The sequence below is a fragment of the Nanorana parkeri genome, unplaced genomic scaffold (genome assembly GCF_000935625.1).
Source record: "Nanorana parkeri isolate BGI_ZX_2015 unplaced genomic scaffold, ASM93562v1 scaffold356, whole genome shotgun sequence".
In the NCBI taxonomy this organism is placed as follows: Eukaryota; Metazoa; Chordata; class Amphibia; order Anura; family Dicroglossidae; genus Nanorana; species Nanorana parkeri.
Genome location: NW_017306624.1, coordinates 554,301 through 566,857, shown reverse-complemented (window position 1 = coordinate 566,857; position 12,557 = coordinate 554,301). Strand labels below are relative to the sequence as shown.

At 41.7% G+C, this 12,557-nt stretch overlaps 1 protein-coding gene across 1 annotated transcript in view; it reads left to right on the top strand.

The window, feature by feature from the left end:
* UBE2D1 (ubiquitin conjugating enzyme E2 D1) overlaps positions 1–7,254 on the top strand; it is a 20,809-nt gene extending 13,555 nt beyond the window's left edge. Inside the window, exons 6-7 of the mRNA XM_018558756.1 lie at positions 4,358–4,451; positions 7,010–7,254. Of these exons, the coding sequence (XP_018414258.1) occupies positions 4,358–4,451; positions 7,010–7,055 (140 nt within the window). The 3' untranslated portion in view covers positions 7,056–7,254. The remainder of the gene's footprint in view (positions 1–4,357; positions 4,452–7,009) is intronic.
* The last annotated feature ends 5,303 nt before the right edge of the window (positions 7,255–12,557 follow it).

Below are 12,557 nucleotides of genomic sequence, written 5' to 3'. Positions count from 1 at the left end.
AAGGGGTGCAGGTTTTTTTTTGTTTTTTTCTGCAGCTGGGTGTGTCTCGACAGTAATTCCGTCCCGGTTGCGGCAGTCGCAGTAAAACGCGAGCATTAGCTCGCGATATACTGAGCTTTGGGTCACGGGAGAACGCTAGTATGTGTCCTCCCGTGACCCTTAAGAGAACTATGGAGAAAAACACTTACCCCCATAGTTCTCTTTTAACTTAAACCTATGATTATATTCTTTTTATTGATCTAAAGTGGGCAGCAGCTCATATCCGAGCACAGCACAGGCTTTCTCAAGCAGGGTTCCTTTTTACCCTAGGGTTTCACCACAGGGTTTCTAGGAGTTCTTTTTAATGAGCAATTTTCTCCTGATAAAATTAACCACTGACTCCCAACAACAAATAGTTTTTGTCATATAGCGCAGCCATGGGTGTCAAATACACAAAGTATACCGCATTCCTTATTAGGTGGCCAAGCAACGAAGTTCCTAGACACCTATTGTATCTGTTCAGATTATTATTATTTTTATTATTATTATTCCGCCACTTTTTTCAAATGCCTGTAACAAGTGCTCTGTAAGTCAAAAACTCATGAAACTTTGCACAGTGGTAGAGCCCTGTGCTCTGCAGAGCTATTATAATATAAAGGTCGTAGGTCACATGATGTGGCAGCCATGTTGGTTTTTGTGAACTATTCAGAAACCTGCATCTCCAGAACCGCTAAAGGTACCGATGTACAACTTGCTGTGTTAGCTTCTGCTTTGCTCTGTTGCCACATGTGCTCATTATAGCTCTATTGGTCACATGGTTTGGCAGCCATTTTGGATTGTGCAATATTCTGCCAACAACTTAAAGTCTGAAACCATTTATCAGAATAACTCCAAACTTTGCACATATGTCCAGGGAGACCTCTTCTACCATGGTTGTAGAAATAAGCCCGATCCCGAAATCAAAATGGCCGCTGCAAGCCAATGGTGTTTAGATAGTGTTATTATTGTTACAGCCTTTTTTTCAAAAGCCTGTTATAAGCGCACTGTTACTCACAAATTGATGCAACTTGGACCAATGGTACAGCTCTATGCGATGCCAAAAATTTTGCAACATAAAGGTCATAGGTCACATTGCCTGGCAGCCATCTTGTTTTAGGTAATTAAATTCAGCTCCATATTCAAACACCATTTCTCAGAAACTGATAAAGCTACAAATTGCTGTGTATAGTCATGATATGATCTGCATTCACAACTGATCATTACAAGTCAATTGGTAACATGGTTCGGCGGCCATATTGAATTGTGTCAAATTCGACAAATTTCTATTTTGATGCTCTTTTTTTTTTTTTCAAATGCTAATTATTGCCACACGGTTATGTAAAAACTCATGAGATTTGGCCAAATGGTAGAGAAGGGTGCTGTGTTTAAAACTTGGAAACATAAAGGTCATAGGTCGCATGCTCTGGTGGCCATCTTGGTTTAAGCAAACCTATTTCTGACAATTTTCAAACATCTGTTTTTCATAAACGCTAAGGCTACACATATACAAATTACTATGTGAGGATATTCTGAGCTCTGCAATCATATGTTTATTACAAGTCATGTGACCACATGGTTTGGCAGCCATTTTGGATGGTGCAATATTCTGCAAGCAACTTAAACTCTGAAACCATTTATCAGAATAACTCAAAACTTTCCACATATATCCATGGCTACCTCTTCTACCACGTTTGTAGAACCAGGCCCGATCCCCAAATCACTATGGCCGCCACAAGCCAATCACTTTTTGACATTGCATCCAATTGCATAAATGTGCATTTATATCACTAGTGAAGTATGTTCAACTTGTTATATTATATAAAAACTCAACATCATAACTGTCAAATACAATATGGCTTCCAGAGGTCACCAAGGTCGGCGGCCATTTTGAATTTGACTTTTTTTATAATTCATAAAATCATGTCCTTTTTTAAATCTCTCTAACTACAATATCTTATGCGCTATGACCGGCTCTACTGCTTGGCCACCTTTATTGCTGCTTGCAGCTATATTTCTTCTACTTGTTTTTACGTCTTAATTTACTGTTTACACTAACGCACCGTGAAGCGGTAGATGGTTGTAATTATTAGCAGGGGTTCCCTAAGACTCGAAAGTAAGTTCAAGGGTTCCTTCATGTTAAGATTGAGAAGGGCCGCTTTATACAATAGATACTTTTTCTTATGCAAGCCTGTGCCTGATTTTGACATTGGACCCCTTTCATTTTGCAATTAGGGCTCTTGCACACGGGTGCCGGCCCTGTACTGTGTCCTGCCAACAGCAAGCTCCAGGTGTAGCGCAAAGCCTCAACGTAAGAGTCAGTGACTGTGTGCTGTTGGCAGGTATACACCAGCACTACATAAACCCGCGCATATGGACGAGCATAAAGTCTTGGACACACACATTCTGTGTCCAAAATCCATTTGCATGTATGGTTTTTGTAGTGCCAACAAGAGCATACAGCCATTCACTTAATGTGAGGCTTCGCACTGCACCTGGAGCTCTCTGCCGGTGGAAATACGCCAGCATTTCTGCTATACAGGTGCTAGTGCTCATGTGCAAAAGCCCTTACATCTCTGGTGGCAAGGCGCCCCTAATCATTTCTTCCCTGGTTCAGATTCTAAGGTAGTGATTAATCTTTATATAATGTTAGGTGTCCGAGGTAATCATTAGATTCTGTGTGCGCGTGTGCAATATTTTTCTGCTCTTGCATGTAAAAAAAGATGCACCGTTCTAGTTAATGGAATGCTTGGAGGATAAAATGCTTTTAGTCAGTAGGAGAATAAACGGTCAGGAGTCAGGACCTATTCACACCATATCTGGATCAGATCCAGACCGTTGCGTGCAAAAAAATGCATCCCAGTGTCTTTGTATGTGATTTCTGGGTTCATGTCACATTTTTCTCTGCACTGGAACACGCAAAAACGCTTATTGCACTGGAAGGCAACAATGAGGAAAAAAAAAAAAAAAAGAGGGGGGCTTTTGATAAATAAAGCATATTACCTACCAATAGACATAACGAGGGAACGAAAAAAACTTTTCAGGATGTGCCTGCAAGTCCTCATATAATGTCCAAAATTGACCCTTTGATTCTCCTAGCTTCAAGGGTGTGTGCACGCCATCAAAAAGAACATGCCTGCATACAAATACATGCCTGGTCACCAGCTTACTTGCACACAGAGAGCTAGATAATGAACAGCCCCCCAAAAAAGCACTGGAACGCATCAAAAACACATCAAGCGTCACAAATGCATAACACCGCGTTTGCAGAAACGCATGCAGATCTGGTCCAGACATAATGTGACTGGGCTCTTAAGTGTGCACTTAATGGATGGCATCATATGATTTCCTACATACATGGCTCCTTTTGATGAGACCGAGATTGTTGGCTAATAGACGTGCACTACAGAGTTCTCCCAAGGCCGGCCAGTGTTCATCAGCTGGATTTGTTTCCTAGACAAGTTTTAAATCACTTTGGGTACCTCCTAAGTGCTGATTTCATGAGTACTACAGGTTTCTGCAATCGGATATCATTTTATTGGGGTTGCACCGATATATCGGCCCGCCGAAACATATCGACCGAAAATGGCACTTTTGGCATAATGCCGAAAGTGCCATTTTCCTGCCGATCGGCGCATCCCTGCTTTCTTTCCTCCCCGCTGGGCGCTGCTCTGTGTCACAGTGGGGAGGAAAGAAACTGATAGCCGAGCGCTGTGAGCGGCCGGCGCCTCCTCCCACACCGCTCAGCCTCCTATCACAGACCGGCAGAGCGGTGTGTTGGTGGAGACAGGCCGCGCTGTCACAGGAGGCTGGGCTCTCCTCCCACACCGCTCGTTCAGCCTCCTGTGACAGCGTGTCAGAGAGGAGAGCAAGATACAAACACTCAGTAATCAGTGATTTGCTGAGTGTTTGTAGATAATTCAGGACATAGTATGTGTATTATATCCTCAATTATGAATGGGAGTGATCTGCATAACCTCCTGCTCATTCATGATTGTGGTTATAGTAAACATACAATGTTCTCCTGTTATGAATGAACAGGAACACTCATAGAGGATTCCTGTTCATTGATAACAGGGAATACAGAAAAAGAGATTGAGGACTCTGTGTCCTCAATCTCTTTTTCTATTTTAAAAGTGGAATGTCAGTCTGTTTAGATGCCTATATTTCCCCAAATCCCCTAAAAGTAAAGTGAAAATATTTAAAAATTAATTCAATATTAAATTTGAAAAAAAAATATCTAAAACATTTTCGGTTTCAGCCTGACAATTTTTTTTATTTCTGTTTTTAAAATTTCCATTTCGGTGCACCTCTAATTTTTATGTTTTGTTTTTTTTTTCAGTTTTGTTGTCCATATGCTCCTTACTCTGTGACCCAAACCCAGATGACCCTTTAGTACCAGACATTGCACAGACCTACAAGACAGACAAGGATAAGTATGTGATTTTTATCTCCTCTTAATAAAATGGGAAAACATTTTGTATGTATGATCTTTTATATGCAGAAATATATACCTTTTTTGTATAGCTCAGATTAATTTTTTTGCTAATGTAATGTACTTTGCCATTAAAGTGACACTAAGCTCAGGAGTTAGATCTTAAAAATGCATTCAAGAACCTTTTTACATTTTAAAATTTAACAAAAATATCTTATTTGTGTATCACTCGGCTGTAGATTCTCAAATCATCTCTGCATTGGTGCTGACACTGTCCTTCCTTCAGGAGGGTGGCTACTTTTGTTCCCCATGGTCCCTGTGTGTGTGTGTGTTGTAGCCACCACTCTAAGATCACTTCCATGATGGATTACAATCTCACGTTTTAGTTTACTAATTTGTAGGGTTGCACAGATACCAAGTAATGTACTCGGTACAAGTACTGATACTTTTGAGCTCCAAGACTACACTAGAGAAAAATTCAAAAATTAGGAGGCAGCTGTCTTTGATGAGGAGCACACGGAGCTCCTGGGATCTGTACATCTCTGTTTTAATGTACGATTTTGTTTATATAAATATAAATAAAGATGTACAGATACCAATTTTACAAGTACGGATACATTTTTGTTGCCATGTGACAGTTTTTTTCTAAAACAATTCAGACTAATGATTTCAGGACAGTGGTGGAGAGTCAGAGCCAGGTCCCAGCTGCAACCCTGGTAGTTCTCCTGAAAATGCCAAGTATCTGCACTGGTACTCGAAAAGTATCTGTGCATCCCTAGTTAATTTGTATTGAATCTATAGTCTATCACAGTGTACTTGGAGCAGTCATAATGCCTTACTGTGTGGTCCCTTCCATCTTTTATTACTTTCCTGGACTCCTCTCTCGTGACTTTCCTCATTTGTGGAAATGGAGTCTGGTTCCCCAGAGCATTCAGTGCCTGCTTTTTCAGAGTACCCTGCTGTGTGAGTAGGTTCCTTGACCTTGGGCCCCATAAGATATTCATTTGGTAATATAGTTATACACCATCTTTTGAAGGCTTGTGGCTCTACTTGTGACATTGCGAGTGACCTGTTACCTTCACTGGACGATTAAGTTGTTGGTTCCCTTTAGAGGCACTGTTTTTTCTCTCTGATTCTGTCCATCCTGTGCCCTCTATTCTGGCAACAGAGGTTTGTGCACTCTGATGTGCTTTATCACTTGCTTGTAAGGAAGACCCGTTTGCTGGAGGGCTTGGTATTCCCTTGTGTTGTCAGTAGACAGGTCACCTTGAACCCCCCTGTAGACACTCCCTGTGGGATCAGATTCTTTGTAGTCACTCATACTGTGACTGTTTTGGCAGCCTGTAGGGGAAGTCCATCAAAATCTCTTCCAGCTTTGGTAGTGGATGGATCAGTGTGGGTTATTGCCTTTTGTCATCCTTAGACATCCTTAGGCTGGTCATAGTAAACATGTTTTCGTGTTTCCCTTCAAAATCTGTTTTGAGACTGTGAAACCTCCTAGTGTTCCCTTGTTTTGCTGGTCTGTTCTCCTGCTTAGGTAGTTGTATCGCACCAACTGTTGGTTGCATCGGCTCTCGGCTCCTGCTGATGCAGGTTCAGTGTTCGAGAGTATTTCCCTGATCTTCGCATCAGGTTGATCCTCTGTGACCTCCCCTTGGTAGTTAACAGAGTTCCCCTGCCCTGTAGGTATTTTCACTATTTCTGGTTCAGATTTGGACATTGGTCCTAGTTGTTGCAGACGGCTCCTGGTTTTGTCTTGGATCCATCAGTGACTGTGGCCCATCCCTCAGCTGTACTGCTATTCAGAATTCCTGAATCCATATGTCCCTCAATGGATCGTAAAGAAAGTAACATTTTAGTTATTTTACTGTAAAAGCTTTCGAGGATGAAGATGAGTTTTACTGAGCTGTCTTTTTTTCCAGCAGCCATGTTTGTTAATCTGGCTATACTACTGCTGGAATCTGACGGCTGTTTTGTAGTATGGGTACTACACAGCCATGCTCTTTATATTTTATGCTGCTTTCATAATTTATGTTTTATCATTTTAATATCCTGCATGTTGTATTAAGGCAGAACTCCATGGGAAAATATTTACCCTTGCAGTGGTGCTATCCCTGCACTGCAAGAGTTAAGTGCTCGTTTTGGTCTAGGAAGAAAAATAACAAATGGATACCCATCTGATCCTTGTGACTGCAATCCCCCCCCCAATTTCTCTCCTATGCTGCAGCAATGGCATGTCCCTCTGCGTCCTCACATTCTATATACGGTGTATAGACATTGATTATTTACAGGATCTTAGACCACTGCAGCAGTGAGGGTAGGAGGTTCCAGGGACCAGTTCAAGAGCAAGCCTGCTCTGAGGATCAGGTAAGTATAACTTTGATTTCCTCCCTAGACCAAAATGAGCATTTAATCCTTGCAGTGCCAGGGGTAGCCCAGCCCCACTGCAATGGTTAATCACTTTCCCTGGAGTTCTTTTTTAAATGTCATCACTTTTTGTGATCTTATAATGAATTTTTTTTTTTTTTTTTTTTTTTTTTTTTTTTTTTCCTTTTTCAGGTACAACAGAATAGCAAGAGAATGGACTCAGAAATATGCAATGTAAACTTGTGAAACTATAATTTCGTATAATCATGTACTGTAAATTCTAGTTTTTGTTTTTTTGGGTTGGGTTTTTTTTTTTTTCTTTTCCGAAGATGACAAACTGGGCACAGCTTTCTGTTCAGAGACCAATAAATCACATATAAGTTTTTGATTTTTAGACCTCTAAGTACTTCAAAGTAGAATTCCAAAAGAGCCGAGATGAAGATAAGATATTTAAGTTTTTTGTGTACGTCAAGACATTCAATGCCGTTCTTAAGATTCCTAAATCTCTGCATGTTGGGGCAACATTTAAAATACAAAATTTACAAGCAACTAGACTGGCTTTTTTTTTAAATTAACTGTACCAATACTGCATCTATGTTTACTACTTCTTCTTTTTTTTTTGTAAATCTGTGTTCAGATTTTGGTCTGTTAGCTCACTATTTAATTTGTATTTTTTACTGTATTGCTGTATAGGCTTATTTAACTTTGTAAGTAAACTCATTTTCTTTAGATCCCCGCTCCCCCTTCTCTTATGCTCAGTATTGTCAAGGTAAAAACTGCAAAAGCCCAAATCTTTAATTTAGACAGAACATGACTAAAGAGGGTTTTCGCTTCAACTGGAAAGGTCCATTCTGCTTGGGACCCATTTGTGTAGTAGCAAAGAGGAGTAAAATATATATGTACTACATATGGAATACACTCTGCAGTAATAGTTACAATTCTCCCCTACTAACATGAATGGGTTTAATGATCCATAGTACAGCTACATATTATGTACTATGGATCATTTAATCCATTCATATTAGCTGGGGATAATTGTAAATCTATTGTCTGCAGTGTATTCTATATGTAGTACATATAGAGCACACACTGCAGGCAATTCGATTTACATTATCCTCTGCTAATAATAGTTTCTACATAGGGACCCCCCCTTGCCCTCACTCACTGTTCGATGATGGTGCCTCGCTGGTGAGGTCGTCGTCGGCGCTGTCCGGGGGAGAGCGGTGGCGAGTCAGTGCTGGTCCGGTGGGAGGAGCTCCAGGTGGGATCCTAATTTAGCTGGCCGGCCACTGCCCGGTCGCCTGCCAGCTAAATTAAGACCCCGTTTGGAGCTTCTCCGCCGCTCTCCCGAACAGCTCGCTCTCCCGAACAGCTGCCGGAAGGTCAGGAAATAAAAAATAGTGCAAGCTTCGGCGCTATGTATCGGGGCATTTTGACAAGTACTTGTCAAAATGCCCTGTATCGGTCCTGATACCGATGCTAGTACCTGTATAGGGACATCCCTACAATGCACAATTGTATCTGAATAATTGACTCCTAATGCCAAGCCTCCCGAACAGCAGAAGGTGGACGTATTGGCTGGTTATCCTAAATCAGCCATGGTAGCTTCCTGTGCTACTATATACAAGGGGTCCAAGCAGATGATGGATTTCCAGATGAACTGCAAAGATGTCCCGTTTTAAATGATTACATCTAAATGATCTTTGGACTGTAGTTCTTGATATGCTAATAGTGGAGAAATGTTTTTTTTTTTTTTTTTTATTTCTGTTGCATACTTGACCAGTTCATTGCAATGTGAAAGAATTGCACTGCTAAGGAAAAACTGTTTTATTTCTTCTCTGCAATGTTTGTTTTTTTTTCTGTTTTTTGAGTTTCATATGGGCAATATGTATAAAACAAATCACAAATCTTTTACAAATCTTACTGTCGCTTTTTCCATAAAAATAAAGAAAACTGCATTTTATACGATCTCTTCAAGGAGTGTGTTTGGGTCATTATGTTTTTTTGTTTCTCATCCTTTTTGTACTATAGGTAAATAACCTGAGGGGTACTTTTTCTTCTGACTTAAGGAGAACTATGGCCAAACCTTTTTTGGCTATAGTTCTTTTTATGGTCACTGGAGGATACTTACTAATGTCCTCCTGTGACCCAAAACTCAGCTTCGCTATATGCTGACAGTTCAGAGCTGCGCTGCAGCCAGGAAACATCCTGACAATATTGACAGGATCCACCCAGCTGACCCCGCTGCCTGATTGGCTTCTCTAGAGGCAGAACCAGTTGTGCCCACCCCCTCCCCTGTCTGTCCCTCCAGTCAGCACTGAAAGAACAATGAGGGGAGTTGGGAATCCCTGCAGGGAGCAGTGACGGTCACTGCTCCCTGCAGGGGGAAGATCGGTTTGTGATCCCTCAGTTCTCAATCAATAGAGCCGACGTGATGGCTGCAGTGTCGCATGTTGGCTCTAACTATGGTGATGAGTACATTTCACTCTCCCCATAGTTCTCCTTTTTTAAATAAGCCTTAAGGCAGGCAGGGGTGCCCATAGGGTCGATCGTGATCTACCCCCCGAAGTGCTTCTTTCACTTCTCGAATCCCCCGCTGCTTCTGCCCGGGAGAGCAGGGGGGATGCATAGGAGAAGCTGAGCCCCAGTGTGCGTGGATGAGTGGGAGAGATCGATACATATCAGTGATATGTACCAATCCCCTGTGCAGGACAAACACTGGGGACACATTGTACTATGTGTCCCCAGTTATGAATGAACAGGATGTGATTTACATCACTTCCTGTTCATTCATGAGTTTCTCAATCGGAAGAAGCACTCTATACAGAGGCTCCTCCCCATTCAGAAACTGGATGATAGTAAAATATTTTCTGAATGAATGGGAAGTCTCTGCTTTTTATTTATTTAAACAATTTTATTGTCAGAAGTAAAACAACAAGAAACAAAAACAGTGCATACGCAGATGCCTCAGACCAGTATAAGATACATAACAAAAGCGGAGTGCGTTATGCAACAGCTGTATTAACAAGGCTTTGACCAGTTCTTCTTTTTTTCTTTTTCTTGTTTAAACATATCAACTTGTTAACTATTAGTTTACTTTGTGTCATGTCTTACATATATTGTCCTACCTCTACGGTTCACAAGTGTCTTTGGTATCTCGTTCTTTAAAATTTTTTTTGTATAAGCTTGATGAATATCATGGATTTCCCCCTAACGTAGACCGTAACATGTATGTAGAGTATTGAAAGGGGGACAAGAATGACTCCCTTTCTTGAGCAGTAAAAATCCTGTCTATAAAGGACATCCATCTATTGAGAAAGAAAGTCACTCTGTTATCCTCCTCCCTTTGGGTCTCAGCATCCAGTTTTTCCACATGGAGAAGCTCCAGAAGATTCTGTCGTAAACCCTGTATGGTGGGAGGGCTTGGGGAGAGCCACTCTTTCATAATACAGCGTTTGGCTGCTAGGGAGGCTATATTTATCCATTGCCTGTGGTGTTTGCTCACCGCCAGAGGAAGGTCCCAATATCCGAATAGAAGTAGAAGGGGGTCGAGCGCAATCTGTTGACCCACCACCGAGGTCATAAATGCTATCGCCGTTCTCCAGTAATTCTGAATGGAGGGGCAGAGCCACAGGCAGTGGAATAGTGGAGCAGCCGGCATTTGACATTTGGGACAGTGCTTCAGATATCCTGGGTCATGAATGGGTGTGTGCTGTAATTGGAATGCATAATAAGCTCTATGTATTATCTTAAATTGAGTCTCTCTCCATTGCTCGTTCACCATTGCCTTACAAATGGAGCGGTACCCCACCAGGATTTTCTCTACCAAGTCTTCACTGGGAATGTCGTTTTGCCATTTTGACAAATTAGAGCTTGTCAAAGGGGGGATGTATGTCTGTCTCAGGTGAGAGTAGATGTTCGATATAGACTGCCTGTCTGTGGTCGTGATCTTGCCAATGAGAGAATGATTGGTTACTGTATATGCAGTGGAGCCAAGCTTATCTAGATGAGTTGTCGCCTGTAGGAAGTGTAGGAACTCATGTGCGGGTCTCTGGTATGTCCTCCTGAAATCCTGGAACGTTAATCTCCTACCTGTGTCCGGGGATAAGAGCTGTGCGAATTTAGTAATCCCCTTGGTCTCCCATTTGGTAAAAGTGTCATATTCCTCCCCCTGAGGGAATGATGGGTTTCCTTTCAGGGTCACATACTGGGAGAAGTACGGGTTGGCTTTCACCATTTTATGAGACTCCCTCCACGCAATTACTGTGTCTCTAATAATAACATTGGATCTTAGAGTTACGGGGATTTTAGAAAAGGGGCAATGTAGAAGGTTGGAAAGTCTCCAGGGATGTGCCATCTCTGTTTCCAGGTGAAAGTTTGAGTAGTGGGAGGAGGATCCAATCCAATCAGCTGAGTGTCTAAGTAGGCAACTCAGATTATATAGTCTTGTGTTTGGGAAAGCCATTCCTCCCTCACCCCTTGGCAGAAAAAGTTTTTGCAGCGATATCCTTGCCTTTTTACCCCTCCATATGAAGGCTAGAAAAGCTTTGTTTAACTGTGTTATATCTTTGTGTTTCAGGAGGATAGGTAGTGTCTGCATAGGATATAAAAGTCTAGCAAAAGGGATCATTTTTACAAGATGTATTCTGCCAAAGAGTGAGATCGGAAGGTCCCTCCACAAGTGTAGTTCTTTACGAATCTTTTCAAAGAGGGGCGGGTAGTTCAAGTCGTATAGAGAGGCCGGGGTTTTACCAATCCGCAGGCCGAGATATGTAATGGGACCTTTGGCAATGCTAAATGTCCGAGATGTCGCTAAAGAGTTTGTCGCATGTGAGGTGAGAGGTAAAACCACAGATTTCGCAGCATTTATCGACAGACCTGAGAATTGCTGGTAGTTCAGGAATGTGGCTAGGCCATCGGGGGGGTATTGGGGAAGTAAAAGTTATATAACGAATATGTTTTATTGTGAATCTTAATTTTCACCAACAGTTTACGCCCCTCATGGTCGGCAGTGATATGGTCTATGCTATAAGAAATTTTTTTATGAAAAAGGATAGCTACCCCTGATTGTCGTCCCACATCCATTTATGTTCCAGGAGACCACTCTCATATTAGTTTTTCTGTAGTAGGGGGATAAGCACGGAATAGAAAACACGTTAATGTCAGCAAAGACCAGAGGAAATATACAATCATCAATACAAGGCACTTAAGCATAATGATCAACTTGAAATGTGGGAGCGATACTTTCCCAATCTGGATTGTCGTAAACTGTGTTCTACATGGCGTGAACGAGACTGAGAACTGTAGGTAGTAGGTAACTGTGTACCCCTTTAGGGGGTGATAAAACCAAAACGTCGAGTCAACTGGACCCGAATAACTTTCAACAGTGAGAGAAAAAAAACAAAAAATTGTGTAATTCGTGAATTCACTTTTATAAGCAGGTTAGTCCTGGCTGTGCGGGAGCTCCTCACTTCGTGTCCGCTACATCAGGCGCCGGAACCGGAAGTCTTTCCATTTATTTAGAACAGAGGCTGCTGAAAAGAGATTGAGGATTTTGTGTCCTCCAATTTCTTCTATTTTAAATGGGAAATATCGGGGCTGTTTAGACCCCTAATTTCCCCAAAGCCCCCCAAGAGTAAAAAAAAATTAAAATTATATAGAATTAAAAATAAATAATAAAACATTAAAACAAATCCTGGAGGCAGGCGCTGGGTGACATCACACGCCTGTTGGGGGGGGG